The sequence below is a fragment of the Eptesicus fuscus genome, chromosome 4, assembly GCF_027574615.1.
Source record: "Eptesicus fuscus isolate TK198812 chromosome 4, DD_ASM_mEF_20220401, whole genome shotgun sequence".
Taxonomy (NCBI): Eukaryota; Metazoa; Chordata; class Mammalia; order Chiroptera; family Vespertilionidae; genus Eptesicus; species Eptesicus fuscus.
The window spans coordinates 31,791,363-31,808,145 of NC_072476.1; the positions used below are offsets into that span (position 1 = coordinate 31,791,363).

Sequence of the window (16,783 nt, forward strand, 5' to 3'; positions counted from 1 at the left end):
TTGGAGAACATTTTGAGAATTCAGAGTGGTAGTTGGGATGGGGGCTGATTTCTGAGAGAGGGTGACCTGGGCAGGTAGTGATTGGACATGTGGGCCCGTGGCTGCCCTATTTCCCAGGGAGTCAGCATCTTGTTGATTCGCACTGCTATCAGCCAGTCAGTATCTTCTTGCTGCCTCACTCACCCAGCTCCATCCCTGCCCACTTGACCACGGTAAGGGCTGAAGCTTTCTAGTGTGGCCAAGGCCTTGTTACTTGGGCCTTTAGCATTTTTTAAAGCTGGGTTTCAGAGGACCCTGACAACTTCTAGCCGACACAGTGACAGCTTCCATTCACTGAGTAGGCTCTGTGAGTGAGTTCATTCATCCTCATAACGGCCATGCGGTGAGGGGTGTCCTCAGCTTACAGGTGAGGACATTGAGGCTGACAGGGTTGGCAGCCCAGCTAGCAAGTGGCAGAGCTGGGATTAAACCGAGGCCCCAGAGTGGGCCATGTGGGACACATGGAGTTCTGAAGCTCTCTTAAAGGCAGAAGGAGAGGAAGATAGAAGGTATCTGGAGGGATGAGTGTGGAGGAGTCCAACAGACAGGAGAGGAATGGGTCCTGGATGGGTCAGGGCATCTTCCTGGGCATTTTCTCCTGAGAGTTGGGGCATGTGGAGCTAAGATTTTTCTGGGAATTGGGAGCACAGGGAGGTTTTACTTGAGCCTTCTCTGTGGACTTTTACATAGACATTAGCAAGCAGGACCCTGTGCGAGCCCAGTTTCACCCAGTGCCCTTTTGAAGCCCCCTCCAATGTGTGGGTCAGTCTCTTTTAGAGAGAAGTGTGCTCTATCAGCCAGCCCAGAAGGATTATCGGGAGGGCTAGAGCTTCTACTGGCTCGGCTTTGCCTAGCCTCCTGGGGCTTCTTAAGTTCTTACAAATTATTTTAAGGGAAACTTCTGGATGATTCTAGAGGTGGGATTCTGGGATTGAGCCAGGCAGTGTATAAGCTTGGTTGCTTTCTCCCGGTGCTGGGCTTCCATTGCTTTCACCTCCCCAGCCTGAGGCCTGAGAGACTGTTGATGTGGGCCCAGCTGGTACAGGCCAAGCAAGTTACTGAAGGGAAAGTGGCTGGGCCAGACGGTCTTACCTTTATTGCTGGGCCATGCGTGTTGGTGCTTGTCCTGTGTTGTACGCCAGGAGGGAACCAGGCCAGCTGGCTCTGTTAGTTAAAACAGCCTCAAAGGGACCTGCCTCCTAAGGTGGATGTTCATCTTTATCTCCTCCAGCTTTTTGGGAACTGGGAGGGGTGATCTTTACTTGCATGGGCCTATCCCCACTTTGAGAAACTAGGTTTTCCTGTATCTAATTTGTAGTGGGGCCCTCTTCAGTTAACCCTTCTCTGATGGGTGTTGTAGAGCCAGAGGGGGTTTAATAAATGGCTGACTTCTTAACCCACTGAGGGTGGGAGGATTGAAAACACTTGGCAACTTGGTCTCCCTAGGGTCTGTGGTATAGTTCTTGAAGCCAAATGAATGTCAACAGCAGTAGGTGAAAGTTACCATGTTTGTGGAGGAGAGGAGAAGGCAGCAGGGCAGGCAGTGCCATGAGAACCAGCTGGGTAAGCCTGAGAACCAGCTGTGTTTAGTGGTAGCCACTGGAAAGAATATGTGAGTAAAATAAAAATTTGTGGAACCCATGTGGTTTCACATAGCTTCTTGCTCAATCTGGGTAAAACCTAGACTGACTGATTTCCTTGTGCCCTGAGAGGCTTTCTGAGTAGGCAGCAGTACATTGAGACGGTACACGATTTGTCACTGAGCTGCTGGATTTAAGTAAATCTCCTGGTCGTTGAAGTTTATCCCTTTAAGCACAAAACTTGTGTTTTAATGATGTTGGATGGAAAACTTTCCAAAATGTGTCATGTATATATTCTTGTCTTCTTTAATAGAGGGTGTACCGGCTTGCCCAATTTAATGACTTGAGGTGGTGATTATGACCAGCAATCTATTGCAGCTCTGGTGTGACTAAGCCTCAGCACGCTTTGTCTCGGCATTAAGCAGCCCTATAAAATGGCTCTTGCAGTTTGCTTTCATTTGTTCTGTTCTTACTGCCGTTCTCCCTTCCTCTAAGGCAGTGGTTCTCAACCTTTTTAATGCCACGACCCTTTAATACAGTTCCTCATGTTGTGGTGACCCCCAACCATAAAATTATTTTCGTTGCTACTTCATAACTGTAATTTTGCTACTGTTAATGAATCATAATGTAAATACCCGTGTTTTCCGATGGTCTTAGGCTCTACAGCAACAGTTCTCAACCTGTGGGTTGCGACCCACAGAACCGCTAGCAGGGTCACCTAAGACCATCAGAAAACAGATATTTACATTACAATTCATTAACAGTAGCAAAATTACAGTTATGAAGTAGCAACTAAAATAATTTTATGGTTGGGGGTCACCACAACATGAACTGTATTAAAGGGTCGTGGCATTAAAAAGGTTGAGAACCACTGCTCTAAGGGCACCCTACTCCCTCCTGCTGTTGGCCAGGCTTTTTAGGTTTGTGTGATTTGAAATCCTGCGTTCCAGGTAGGACTTTCCTCCTGGCTCACTGCAGGTGTCTGGGCCAGCTCTGTTCCCTTTCCAGGTCTCTCTTTTCGCCTCTTAAAATTAAGAAGGTGGGTTGGCCAGTTTCACAAGTTTCCTTTTGCTCTAATATTGCTGTTGGTTTTAGGGTTTAGTGAGGCCTCTGCAGAAAGGTGTTCGGCAGCCCTTCAGCTTTCCTGTACCCGCTTTGCTCCTCTGAGACCTGGAAAACAATGGATATTTGTATTGGGGTGCTGATCAAGCCTCGTAACTGCCCTGGGGGCCTTTGGAATTATTTTCATTTTACAGATAGAGAAATCAAAGCTCAGGAAGGGGACTCGACATGCCTAAGGGCACACAGCTTTAAGCAGGAGCAGGCACTGGAAGTGGGGTGTCAGATTCCACATCTGACCTCCTTGTCCTGTACATGGTTGGTGCTGGCTTCCTGGTCTTTGGGAAGCTGGAGGGAGGCCTTGCATTTCCTTACTCTTCAACCCCCTAGTGCTGCCCCTTACCTGGGACTGTCAAATTCTGTCTGTCCTCATGTATCATGTTCTCATCTCCATTGGGAAGCTCCAGGCGATGGTCTCAGACAGGAAGGCCAGGTGGGCTTAGTAGGTAGACCCAGGAAGGTGAGAGGCCGAGAGGGAGGCTTGAGGCAGTGACTGAGGGAATTCTCGGAGAAGGGCACTGCACATGATGCCCCACAGAGGGAGGCTGCTGTTGGTCTGAGCCCTTTGGAGATGATGGAATGGATCGATGGCCACCAAGGTTCTGTCCACTCTTGGAAGTTCCCATCGTGGGAACCACTGGATCCTTTTTCTGCTTCATTCTCTCTGATCAGAGCAGGGAAATGGGGGGAGGAGCTAGGATAATTCATAGGGGAAGTGGCCACATTGGGAGACCCCTAAGCAAATAAAACTTAGTCATGATTCTTGGTTCTTGGTCCCTGTTCCAGGGTGAGTTGCCCACTGGAAGCCTCATTGCATATCTGTTTTGTGCTCTAGTTTTTGAGGGGATGAAACATAAAATTAGGCCTTCTCCCTTAGATATGTGCCTCTCTCTGGTGAAGGGAGACCTCACTTCCTGGAGCCCCTCTGGGCCGGTAGTGCTGAGCCCACTGAGTAGCCCATTAATTTTGTGCTGTTGTAGAGCCAAGCTTCAGCTTTCTGGCTTCCTGGTTAAGGGCGTAAGCTCAGTGCTCCCTGGAAAGTTGGCTTGGGAGGTGGAAGATGACTGGAAGGGCTATATCTTCTTGAATTCCTTCATTTACAGAACCTGAGAATTGTAAAAAGAATTACCTTCCTTTTAAAAAACAAATTGGGGCCGTAGCCGGTTTGGCTCAGTGGATAGAGCGTCAGCCTGCGGACCAAAGGTTCGACTCTAGTCAAGGGCACGTACCTTGGTTGCAGGCTTCTCCATGGCCTGGGCCCTGGTCAGGGCTTGTGCAGGAGGCAAATAATCGGTATGTTTCTCTCACATCAATGTTTCTGTCTTTCCCCCTCTCTTCAGTGGAAAAATATCCTCAGGCGAGGATTAACAACAAAAAATACAAAACACCAAAAATAAAAATAAGAAAACAAATGGGGAAGAGGCTCAGAAATTAGGGTAGGGAGTTGGGGTGGAGCTTGTTCCAAATTAAACAGAGTTTAGTGGGTCAAAACCTTAGCCCAGGTGTCCTGAACACCCAGCCCTGCCATTGCATTATCGGAGCACTCTAGGTCCAGTTCCATTGTTCTTTTGGGGAGGAGAGTGGATGAGGAGGGCAGGTAGCATGGCCACACAGGATATTCTGATTGGGAGAACAATCCAGGAATGAAAACAAAACCACCTCTTTCTTCACTCAGATGTACCAGAGCATCTGCTGTGCTACAGACCCTGTGCGAGGCGCTGGCAGCTTCAGCACTAGCCCGGTGGGAGGTTTTTCTGGTTTGGATCAGAACCAGTCAGCTCCCTGTAGTTTCCACCAGCGGGATCTATGACTTGTGGCTGGTGGTAGGGAAGGATCAGGGGCAGCTTCTGGAAGCATTTGCCGTAATCAGGCAAGTTGTTGGTTTACTGGCAGATGTAAGGGTAGCACAGTAGACTGAAGCTGTCCATCATTTCCGAAGCCACCTTTCCTGGTTCCTGGCTGGGCCCGGGAGAAAAGAAACAAAGGCCCTATACTTGACAAGTTCCAGTGTAGGGATTAGGTGGAAGGGTTTTATAACTCTTTCTATTTCGTCATTTTTAACATTGGCAAGGATGGATGGGAGGACACAGGAACCAGGATGGGGGTGTTGGCTGTCACCTTGGGCCATCTACACCAATTGTTCTCCAGTGCAGGGCTCCCCCCAGCCATAATGGCATGGATTTGTTATTTAAAAATATAACGGCCTAGCTCGAGCGTTTGTGAGAGGTCGGCCTGACAATGGCCAAGAACAAATGGAAAGGGCAGGAGCCCAGGAATGTGTTTCACATAGCCAGCCAAAAAAAACTTAAAGGGTAAAAGTAAAGCAAAACCACGAATCTTAAGGAGATAAACATTATGAACGCTGAAAAAGCTAAAAGAATGACGGAAGCTTTTGTGGACATAGAGAAGGAGCTAGCTCACTTCTCTCAAGGACTTTCCCTCGAACCTCTGCAGAAACAGCTGGCTCTTCAGCCGAGTCAGGAAAACAGACCAGTGAATGTTGACAAAGCTCTAAGATTAATAGCTCCGTTGTAATGCACCTGGTGATGCATCAGATTCGCCCCAAAGACCAATAAATTAAATGTTTTATACAACGGCCTAGCCTGGTCTATGTGGCTCAGTGGTTGAACATCGACCCATGAACCAGGAGATCAGGGTTTGATTCCCAGTCAGGACACATGCCCAGGTTTCGGGCTTGATTCCTAGTATGGGGTGTGCAGGAGGTAGCCAATCAATGATTCTCTGTCATCATTGATGTTTCTCTCTCTCCGTCTCCCTTTTTCTCTCTGAAATCAAAAGTGTATTTTTTTAAAAAAACATAATGGCCTAAAGCCAAATTAGTGACTTGAACATAGTCACTGTGAGAAGCAAGACCATCTTTTTTTTTTTTAAATCCCTTAATTTTGAACAATTTTATATTTACAGAAAACTTACAAAGATAGTACAGAGTTTCCATATCTCCCTTACTAGACTTCTCATATTAACATCTTTCATAACCATAGTGCAGTTTTCAGAACCGAAGAGTTACTATTGGTGCAGTACTATTAATTAAACCAGTTTTCAACCACTCTTCTCATTCTGTGTCTCATTCTTTGCATCCAGTTGTCAATTCTTCTCTTTCTACCATCGTGACTGTTTCTTGGTCTTTCTTCATCTTCCTATAACCCTGACACTTTCATAATTTGTCAAATGTCTCTTAATTTGTGTTTGTCAGATGTTTTCTCATAATTTGGACTGAGTTTTTGCAATCTTGGCAGGAACTGCAAAAATGGTGGTGTGTCCTTGGAGCATTGTTCCTTGGGGTTCCTGATACTGATTGGTCATATTACTGGCGATGTTGGCTTTGATCACTTGTTAGAGTGGCTTCTGCTGGATTTTCCTTCTACAGCTATCATAGAGCTCTCCTTTTTATGAAGCTAGCAAGCTCAAAATTTTTTGTCTTTGGAGTCTGGATTTGCCAGGAAAACATTTTTTGACAGTTAAAGCTTCTTTTTAAAATGATGAGACCTTATACCTCAGCAGTCGCTGCCTGGCCTGAAGTTTGATTCTTGTCACGTGATTTTTGCAGAGGAAGTGATGGTGGACCAGGCTCTGGGCTTAACATTTTGAAGTACTCAGATGCTATAGGTTAGTTTGGGTCTGAGAGTGGTGAAATTCAGATTTCTTTGCTCCTCTTTTCAGATACTCTTCATCAGATCTTTAATTAAAAAAAGAAAAAAGCAGAAGCCCTCACTCACACAGAAGCAGCTGTGAAAAGTGAAACTGTGAAGGGACCTCAGCTGCACCAATGTGTCTCTAACTGGTGTTTCTCTGACTCTCCTTTCTGCTAAGTCGGCTCCACACACTAAACTTTGCTCTCTTCTCCCCAAGTGCCTCCATGCCCAGCGGTCCTGGGAGCAACCCTGGGAGCATCCCCACCTCTGTGCCCGTGCAGATGCCGAAGCCCAGCAGGGTCCAGCAAGCCCTTGCAGGTAGGCATGCTGCTCTCGGGCTCTAGGCTCTGGAACAGATTGTGTTTGGCAAGACTTAGGGGCAGTGGGAGGAGATTGTGGGGTGAGGGTTGTTACCCTCTGTGTTCTCATGGAAACCCAAAAGGGCTCCTTTGAGGGGGCAGTGCCTCTTGTCAGTGATGGCATACACCTGGTGAGTGAGCCTGGAGTACCCTTCCTTTCTCTCTTCAGGGGTGGGTGCCCTGGTGTGGACCTTTCCCTATCTTTAAAATTTAAAAAATAAATTCTTTTTAATTTATTAATTTTTAGGGGTGTGAGGGACAGAGAGAGAGAGAAACATTAGTTTGTTACTCCACCCATTTGTCTTTATTGGTTGACTGGAGGCCTGGTACATGAAATTCGTGCACTCATCGGGGGGGGGGGGTGGTCCCTCAACCCAGCCTGCGCCCTCTTGGGGGATGTCTGACTGACGGCTTAGGCCTGGCAGTCAGACAGTCTTAGCGCTGCCATGGAGGTGGGAGAGGCTCCCGCCACCACCGCTGCGTTCACCAGGCGTGAGCCCGGCTTCTTGCTGAGTGGCACTCTCCCTATGGGAGCACACTGACCACCAGGGGCCACCTCTTGCATTGAGTGTCTGCCCCCCTGGTGGTCATTGCGCATCATAGCAACCAGTCGTTTTGTCGTTCTGTCGATTTGCATATTAGCCTTTTATTATATAGGATTATTATATAGGATTCTTGTATGTGTCCTGACCAAGGACGATGCTCTAACCAACTAAGCTCCTGGGCCAGGTGCCATCTTTTAAATTTTCACATCATCTTGAATTATATTTCAAGAATCACATTCCTATCCTGAAATGCATTAGGCATTTCCTTAAAGGGGCCTCTGGGAAACTATTTTGAACTATTTTGGCTAGAGTGACATTATGAATAAGTGGCTTTTGTGTCTAGCTAGATCTTTTGTTAGCCATACCTCTTGGAACTGTTTTTTAAGTTCTTTTTACAGATGTTATGGAGGCACTGAAAGTTATTTTTTACCTTATGAGAAATATAAAGTGCTCTAGAAAGGTAGACTCAATGTAGTGAACCTTTCGTCATTTAAAGATCAAAACAGGGGAATAAGATCAGTGGAGTGTATGTGTTAGGTGAGTTGCTGTGATAACATGGGGAAGACAGTTCTGGAGGCAGGGAGACCCTTGTGGAGCTTGACTTCATGCCTCAGGTAAGCCAGCCAAGGCCCCAGTAGTGCCGTGACAGTGGGATGGAGGTAAGAGCTCTGACTTGGTGATGGACCTGATTGTGAGAGAGAAGGGCTAGAACGAGGCCTCGTGTACAGCTGCTGATGACAGTGCTGTAAGAAATTATTAGTGAGGGTTCACTAGGAGCTTTGTACGTGTGTTGATTCACTTCATCCCAATCAGAGCTCTGTGAGGTGGGAACTTTATTCCCATTTTACACTGAGGAAACTGAGGCTCAGAGAATTCCAAAACTTCTCTAGATCAGCCACCCTCTTCTTGGAGAGCTGGGATACAGCTTCAAGCATTCTGTCCTCAGAATCTAGCCTTTCAGCTGTTACACTGTGCTGCTTCTGAGTCTGGTGGGAACACTGGGAGGGGAAGGGGGCAATGGCTGGTATAGATAGATGGAACTGGCCTAGAGGCAGTGGGAGTTTGGATGTGCAACTCAGATAAGCAGTTCGGGATGGCCTCTTCCCCCCATGGAAGTGTGTGAGCTTACAGGGACCATGGGTGGGACACTGGGAAGAAGAGCCCTTGAAGGAAATGGAAGGACCAGTCAGGAAGGTAATAGGAGATGGGAGAGTGGGGCTGCAGGCCCTCTGGCACCAGCTTCAGCTGTTCAGCCATTAACCCTCTGCTAGAACAGAGAACAGTGAGCAAAGATGGTGACTAGAAAGTTCCTGCTCAGTTTAGGTCTTCTTGTGGCATCAGCTGCCATATATGAATCAGACTTGTGTGTGTGCGTGCGCGCCTGCGTGCATGTGTGTGCATGCATGTGCATGAGTGCATGTGTTTGGTGGCAGTCTTATTGGAGAAAGTTGTGAGTGAACAGTCTTGGCCTGCACGTTACATGGCTCCAGTCCTCTCTGTAATCACTAAGGCTTTAACACACATGTTTATAAGAACCTCCAGAAGTGGTCTGGGTATTGAGTAGCTCTAGCTCCCTTTCTTCTCTTGAGTCGAGAACCGTACCATCTTTACTACAGACATTTTTGCCACCTAACTATTTAGCCATAAGGCAGTTTTGCCATAAAAAACGGTAAAATAACTGGTTGACATTTTTTATTTTGTTTTTGGTTGGTTTGGTTTCTTTTTTGTTTAGTTGGTTTATTTCTCCATTGACAAAGAACTTAAATATAGTGGTGGTTAAAATAGCATTTCTTCCAGATGACGATGATTTCCCCCGAGAGATAGTTGGTTTCTTATTTTGGAACACACAACATTGGGTAGAGAAAGAGAGTTGAACCCACATTTCCCATAGGACAAAGACAAGTGCTCAGGTACAAACCACAGAATAAAATCAGGTATTGGTGCAGTACCTGATTTTATTCTGTGGCTTGTACCTGATGAACCTGCACTGAGGTGAGGTTCATCAAGTGAGCTGAGCACTTAGACACATTTTAAAGGTGTAGTCAGATGGCCCTGGCTGGTGTGTTTAGTGGTTAAAGCACTGGCCCACACACCAAAGTGTCACGGGTTCAATTTCCGGTGAAGGGCACGTACCTGAGTTGCAGGTTTCCTCCCTGCCCTCTGGATGGGGCGCATGTGGGAGGCAATCTGTTGATGTGTGTCTCTCACATCAATGTTTCTCTCTCTTCCCTCCCTCCCTCCCTCCCTCCCTCCCTTTCTCTTAGAAAGAGCAATGGAAAGAATGACCTCAGGTGAGGATTAACACACACACACACACACACACACACACACACACAGGTAGTCAAATATTTTATATTTCACATTATATATTTTTAATGTTATTCCTCTTTAATGTCCCTCTTTTGTCATGATTTTGTGTTTTTTTATGACAGAATTGCCTAATGTCTAATTAGTTCTGTAGTGAAATGTTTATGGCAAAAATGCTACAGCGAAAGTACCTAAAACTGTTCTCACTGTCCCCCCTTGCCTTGACTCTCAGAGCAATCCTGGAAGTAAGTGGGTATTTTAACCTTCACTTTACTTACTGGGGAAACAGACCCCAAAGGTTCAGGAACTTGGTCCCAGCTAGAAAAGAGTAGAGACTGGATTGGAGTCCATGGTCAGACGCCACCTACCCTGAATGCAAGCCTCTGGCTCATACCTGTTGTTGGGACTATTGTTTAGGGCGCCAGGGAACAAGAGATCCCAGGCCAGCCCCCAAGAAGCAGGGTCTGGAGAGTGTTCTCTCAGCCTGGACTATGTTTATGGGTTTGGGAGTATGGATTCAGGCAGTGCAGTGAGCTGAGCACTTAGACACAGGCTTGCGCAGGTAGGTTTACAAACAAGTGGCCATGTTGGACTGTGTGCCCCTCTGCACTGGCGGAGGAGGTCCACAGAGGAGCCACCTCCAGGTCAGGCCAGGAGTGACTCAGGTGACAGCTTCACTGGCTGTGGCATGGCCCGGACCTCTCTTTTGGGGAGTGGGTGATGCTGGGGCTAGGTTCCCACCCTGGGAGGGAGGAGGAGTATCTACATTTTATGCTGCTACAACCTGTCCAGACCAGTCATCCAGGGAGGAGGGGTGCTGGGCTTGAACCCTGATTGGTAAGACCAGAGCCAAAGGAGCATAAGCTTGGACCTGAGCTGGTCACTGGACGAAGGCGGATCTTTGGTGCCAGAAATGGGTGTTCACACATCTGCCTGTGTAAAGGCCTGCAATCTCGGGGGCTCTGGCAGATCAGATGAGCGGAAGAAAGCCGTGGCTGTCTGAGCGGTTACAGTTATTTGGGGATGTTAGGACTTTGGGTGGATGTCCCGAGCCCGTGCTGTTGGGGAAGATATGATGTCCGTCTTGGTGTCCCCTGACCATTCTGTTCACTACATGCTGCTTTCCCACCTTTTCCCAAGAAGGCAGACCTCTGCAGGTTCTAAGTGGAGACCTGTGTCTGCAACTTGAATTCGGGAGAATGGGTCCTGCCTTGAAGAGGGCAGGAGCGTTGATCGTGCTTGGCCTCTTGGGGACTGGTGTCCCCAGGGGTAGATGCCACAGTGGCTGGCATGATGGATCCCAAGGCCAGGTGTCCCCTTACCCCTCTGAATTGCCTCCGGAGTGGGCAGCTCTGTTGGCCTTGCTAGGTGGAGAAATGGGGCCCAGCAGGTCCAGAATCTCCACTTCCTCCCCCAGGCTGTGCCCAGCTCCCTAGCCGGATTCTGAGCACCCAGAATGACACACTCAGGGAGGTACTCAGGAAGAAGCCCAGAGCTCCCCTAGGAGGAGGTGCTTTTGAGCTAGACTAAGGACCGGAGGGATTGGGGAAGTGGTGCTGTGGACGGCAGAATAGGCTGAGAGGGTGGCAGGAATAGCCACTCCAATAGGAGGTCATGCTATGTTCCAGGAAGTGCTAAGGGAGCAGGGTGGGATGAGGGTCAGTTAGGAGACAGGTGGAGCACCTGGCTGAGGAGTGAGGCCTCCCCCTGCAGTCATCAGGCAGTATGACAAGAATGGACATCCATCTCAGCTGGGCTGCCTTTTTAGCTCCCTCCCGCTGTGGACATGCCCACCCAGGGCCGAAGGGCGGTTTAAGCCTCGGCTGAGGTTACAGAAGCGGAAGCCATGGCTTGGGACTTGTGCTGCTCTAGAGGAGCAGTCCCCTGGGCCATGGGGACACCTTTGTTGGGGAGTAGGCTCTGGGTCCTCTTTCCTGCTTTCCCACCCCAGCAATGGCACTGAAGCCACCTAGACCAGTGGTCGCCAACCTTTCGGACCTCCGGTTGGCGACCGCTGACCTAGACAGTCCGGATAGGGCACAGAAAGCATACAGTGCCCCCTGGAGGCAGTGACTGGGAGCTGAGGGAGTGTGCAGGGAGAACATGGGGAGGATTGTGAGCTTGAGAGCCCCTCCAATGTTTCCGTAGCTTGGCTGCACTCTTCCATGTTGCCCTTCTGCTCTTTCTCCGTGCCTGGCATGGGGAGACGCCACCTGGAACTGCTCAGGAGGCTTCCTGGGGTGGCATTCTGCCCTCTGTCCTCCTGAAGCAAACGGCCTCACCCTCCTGCATGTCTGGGTGCAAGCTGATCAGTTGCTTGGATAGACACCTGTGGAACTTGGGGCCAGGACTCCAATGAGCCAGGCATCTCACTGGCTTGCCTGGAGCTTTGCCCTGCCAGCCTCAAGCCGCCAGATTCTCCAGGGAGACCAGTGGGTCCTGATGGCCGTTCACAGTGCCACCTGGACTCAGCTGGGGTTTATGGACGTCACGCACAATTGACTCCTCCTAATGTTTCTCCCCTCTGCATGTCTGATCTCGCACCCCGTGTAGGCATGACGAGTGTTCTGATGTCAGCCATCGGACTCCCTGTGTGTCTTAGCCGCGCACCCCAGCCTGCCAGTCCTCCCGCCTCCTGTCTGGCCTCTAAAAGTCACAGCTCAGTTAAGAGATTGAGGAAAATGTCCATGAAAGGTAGTTTCTGCTCACAAATACTCTCTGGCCTCTGCTCAGCCGCCTCCAAGTCTTGCTGCCTCTGACTTCCGCATCAGTTGCTCTTCTCTGACTCCCATGGCCCTTCTCCGCTTCCTTCACCTGCTGGGAACGTGGGCTCCGAGCCCTTCTCCCTGCCCTCAGCAGCAGAGGTGGCCCCTTGGGAATCTAAGCCCTTCTCCTGCAGTCGCCGAGTTCAGGTCCTGTCTCCCTGGCACAGATGGCAAGCGGCCTGTTTTTACGGACTGTGACTTTGTAAACACAGGTGGGGGGTGAGGCCTGGTTCAGGATGAGAGATAACTCTGTCCCTTCCCTGGGGCCAGTGTGTGTCTCAGGAAAGGCCCCCAGACCTGTCTGGCCCCCCGGGGGGTCTACTTCACAGGGGTCCCCTATGACCACTGCCCTGCCCATCACCCTGCTGGAGAAGTGGTTTCAGAACCACTGTGAGTTTTAACAAGACTTGGGTGAGAAGTTCCAAACCTGTCATTTCTAAAGCCGTTTGTGGCTCCAGCTCCATCATGGGCCCAGGGAAGCATGGACGGCTGAGAGCCAGTGACCTTCGGGATGATGTGAGCAGGGAGACAGCCTGGCTCAGCCGGTCCTGGGTTTTTGTCTTGTTCCAGCACTCACCAGCTTTGTGAACTCACACAGGTGTCTCCTCCATTCATGAGCTGGTGCCTCCTACTTAGCAGATTGGTTGTGGGAGGAGTAGACGGTATACACAGGAAACACCTGGCACATAGTGGGATGGCTGCTCTGATCATGCCCGCCGCCTGTCTAACCGGCACCCCACAGGACAGATGAAAGGCCCAGGGAAGGGGCAGGGCTTTACCTACCCAGCCCCACCCCACTCCCACCCTCACCCCCAGCAGTCCGGGCAGGCTCAGGTCCTAACTCCAGTCCAGTTCTTACTCTCCTTGGAGGTGGAGACAGACAGGTCTGTGGGCAGGGCAGGCCAGCAGCTTCCCGAGGCACTCGGGTTTGTCTTGAAAGAACACGTCGGCTCTTGGCAGACCTGGCCTTCTTGGGCTCAGATGTCCTTTCATGGGATTGGCTGGCTCCCTTGGAGAAATGTGGCTCATGGAAAGCTGCCTTCAGTTCTGAGAGGCTGCCTGGGCCAGGGCGGGTAGGTGGGGAATGGGATGCTGAGCTGCGCTTCACCAGAAGTGGGCCAGTGACTAGTCCTGGTGGATGGGGTCCTAAGCTCATCTGGAGACTGGTCTGTAGCCACAGGTTTTTCTGAGAGGCTCCTCCCACAAATGTGAGTAGAGTCTCCGATACCAGGACAGCCACCAAGTTGGTGGTCATTGTGCTTTGGCCTGGCTTTCTCACCAGTCAGGTCCTCAGAGTTTGTGAGTGTCTGTGTATGTGTGGGGGGAGAGGGGGCCATTTGGTATGTGTGTATGTGTGTGTCGAGGGGCATGTAGAGTATGGTATTCTTTGCCTGCAGCTGCCTTTCAGGTAATAACAGTTAATGCCTTAATGGTCTGTAAAGGTCTCCACTTTTTAGACGAGGTAACTGAGACTCAGGTAGCATGATTTGGTCCCAGCATAAGAGCCAGACATTGCCTAACCCCAGCCTATCTGCTCCCCTCACAACCATCACCTGGCCTCTGGTCTAGAGGGAGCTCAGCTTTTGAAGCCTCAGGCCTGTAAGCCTTTGCAGCCACAAGCTGATGGCCATGAGCTTGGGTTCAAGCCACAGCCCTTTGGTGTTGGAGGCTAGGAGCTCCCCAGTGACCTTGAGGCAGGACGAGGAGCCCTGCAGGACTGTGTTCCCAAGTTGCCCTGGTCTCCCTGGCCCCTCCTCTCTGCTCTCGCACAGGCTTTGCTACCGTTCTCTCTGGTTCTGCCGCTGTCTGTCCGGATAAGCCCCCCGGCTGTACGGATTCCCTCTTGTCCTTGGGTGAGGCCTGTTGGTACAGGGTCAGTGTTTGTGTGGGTGCAGGGCTCCCCTCCCAGCCTCTTGTACGTGTGCACAGCGGAGTGGGCGGTTTTGAGAGGAGCGGGCGGCCAGGGCACCCTTCCTGCTGCATACCTTGGCTGCTTCCCAGATCACTCGCCTTAGGAACCGAGTAGGTGTGTCACTAAGATTCGACAGTCCGGGACAGACTCAGAAGATTTGGCAGCTTGTTGTGACAGTGTCAGTGTGGCCGTGGTCAGCTGTCAGCGTGCACACAGACGCTCACACGGGGTAGGCACCCACTACACACTCGCCTCTTAAAACTTCTCTTACCGAGACTTTAGTATAAGAATAATGAAACTTGAATGAAATAACACTGCCAGCACACTTTCCAGAGTAGTTTGTTCTAAAAACTGCTGTTTGACTTTCCGCATGTCCTCCAAGGAGCCTGGGTCTGGTTTCCTGACCGAATGTGCACAGGGACCTGAGGGCTGTGACCAGCTGCTGTCTCTGCTCCTCTTCCTCTGCCTCCGGGGCTCCTGGGGCTCGGCTCCCGGTGTGTGGGCCTGGATAGGGCTCAGCCAAGCAGAGTGTTGTGCGCCTGGCTCCAGGTCTCTCCTCTTGCATGCTAATGTTCCTGTCTCAGCCCTCTACCATCCCTCCTGGCAGCTTGGACTTCTCCCTTGTCCTCCTTTCCCTGTGGTTTCCGCATCTCCAGTTCATACTCCCTGGGACACTGCTGATGCTCTTCTCTTCTAGGAGGGACTCCAAAGCCAGAACCCGAGCAGGTGATAAGGAACTATACCGAAGAGCTGAAGACTGCCCCAGATGAGGTAGGTGCACAGGAGCCAGGCTGCTTGTAGTTTTGTTTAGAAACAAGGGGCAGCTCCAGACGAGAAGGCCGCCAACCTGGCCTCTGCTAGAAGGGCACCTCCGATGCCTGCACCGTGCCCTGGGCACTTGGGTTTAATCTCCCAGCCTCCCCATGAGGCAGGCCTTACCAAGTGAGGCGGCTGTAGCTTTTGAAACTTAGATTTCAATCTTAGCTTTGTCACAAACAAGTGTGATCCTGAGCAGAGCTCCTCGCTTGCTGTACAGGCCTCTGTGTAGCCCGGTGCCATCCTGGGGGTTGGGGGTCCTTGAGACGAGGAATGGAGAGCCTGCCCCACTCCCCGAGGTTGACGCTGGTGTAGAAGGGAAGTGGCCTTGTCCAGATAGCAGTCCTACCCCTTAGCTTTGGGAGAGCTGGTCAGGGTGCCTGTAATTAACAGGGCCTACCAGACCCTGTTAAAGCCATCAATAGGACCCAAACCTCTCTCTGCTGAGCCACCTGGAGGGGCCATGAGTGCCACTTTTCTCTGATGTGAATGGAGAGTCCTGAGCATCTGGAGGAGGTGGGCTATATGTCAGTCCTTCCAGAACAGAGCCGAGGGCTCTTCACTGGCCTGTTTCTCCTGCACGTCGAGTGTGTGAGAAACGTGAGGTTGGTAACGGGTTAGACAGAAGCCTGAAAGGCGTCCATGTGTCCCCATCCTCCCTCCAGGCCTCTCTGTTCCCATTTCACAGCACTGACTTGTCTTTCTCTTTGCCCTCGTGCTACAAACCTGCTGAAAACCTCTCCATGAGGCCTGATCTATAAGACAAAGCCCCGACTCCTGAGCATGATCAGAAGCTTCTGGGATCTGATCCTCGCCTGTCTTGTCTCATCTACACCCTGTTCACCCTGCCCCTCTAGGTGCTACCGCCCCTCCCAGACTGTAGCTGGTTCATGCTTCAGATCATTCTCTTCCCTGTAGCCGGAACGTCCATTCCCGCTCTTACCCATCCAACAAGTGCCCCTTTTCCTTGAAAACCCAGCGTGGAGGGCCTCTCCTGTCTTCTTCCTCTCCATCTGGCTGTTTCGGCCGCTGTGTTGGCCTCCGCTTCTGTTCCTGCACTGGCCCCGGCTCAGTGCTGCCTGTCCTTTCTCGACTGGGGTAAGCCCCTGAGGGCACAGATCCCAGTGACTCATCTGTTCCCAGCCTCTGGAACAAATGACTGTTGAATTGACTTTGACTGTAACTCTGGCAGGTCAGCAGAGGAAGGCCTTTTCCTACACGTCTCGCCTCTGGGCGCAGTGTCTGTTTGGTGAACGTTGCCTGTGTTTGGTCCCCCTCCAGGACTGCATCATCTGTATGGAGAAACTGTCCATGGCGTCTGGGTACAGTGACGTGACCAACAGCATGACCATTGGCCCAGTGGCTGTGGGCCGCCTCACCAAGTGTAGCCATGCCTTCCACCTGCTCTGCCTGCTGGCCATGTACTGCAATGGGAACAAGGTGCCTACATGCTGACCCAGGGTGGGGGCCGGGGGGACCTGTCCGGTCATGCTGCATCTGAGCAGGTGACTGGCTGCCTTGTGAAGGACCTGGGGTGTGCTCAGAGGCAGCCCCTTCCCTGCAACAGGATGGGGTTGGGGGCTGGGGGTGGCGGGTGACGTCTGGCTGCTCTTCCTTCAGTTCAGTGGCGTTCAGCCAGAGTGGACAGAGGTTGGGAGGACGGAGAGGACTGAGACGTGGCAGACCTT

The 16,783-nt window shown here is 50.8% G+C and overlaps 2 protein-coding genes across 4 annotated transcripts in view; both read left to right on the top strand.

Moving 5' to 3' along the window:
- The window catches only part of DTX2 (deltex E3 ubiquitin ligase 2), a 34,747-nt gene that overhangs the window by 14,384 nt on the left and 3,580 nt on the right, over positions 1 to 16,783 (top strand). For 2 of the 3 annotated variants that reach the window (XM_054714860.1, XM_054714859.1), the window contains exons 4-7: positions 6,609 to 6,709; positions 12,156 to 12,296; positions 14,977 to 15,050; positions 16,377 to 16,535. In XM_054714860.1, the coding sequence (XP_054570835.1) occupies positions 6,609 to 6,709; positions 12,156 to 12,296; positions 14,977 to 15,050; positions 16,377 to 16,535 (475 nt within the window). The remainder of the gene's footprint in view (positions 1 to 6,608; positions 6,710 to 12,155; positions 12,297 to 14,976; positions 15,051 to 16,376; positions 16,536 to 16,783) is intronic. The other variant, XM_054714861.1, reaches the window with a different exon arrangement.
- Positions 4,961 to 5,369, top strand: LOC103286186 (ribosomal biogenesis factor-like). The gene is given in 1 exon segment (XM_008141681.3): positions 4,961 to 5,369. A coding segment is annotated over 1 exon segment (297 nt). The 5' UTR covers positions 4,961 to 4,976; the 3' UTR covers positions 5,274 to 5,369.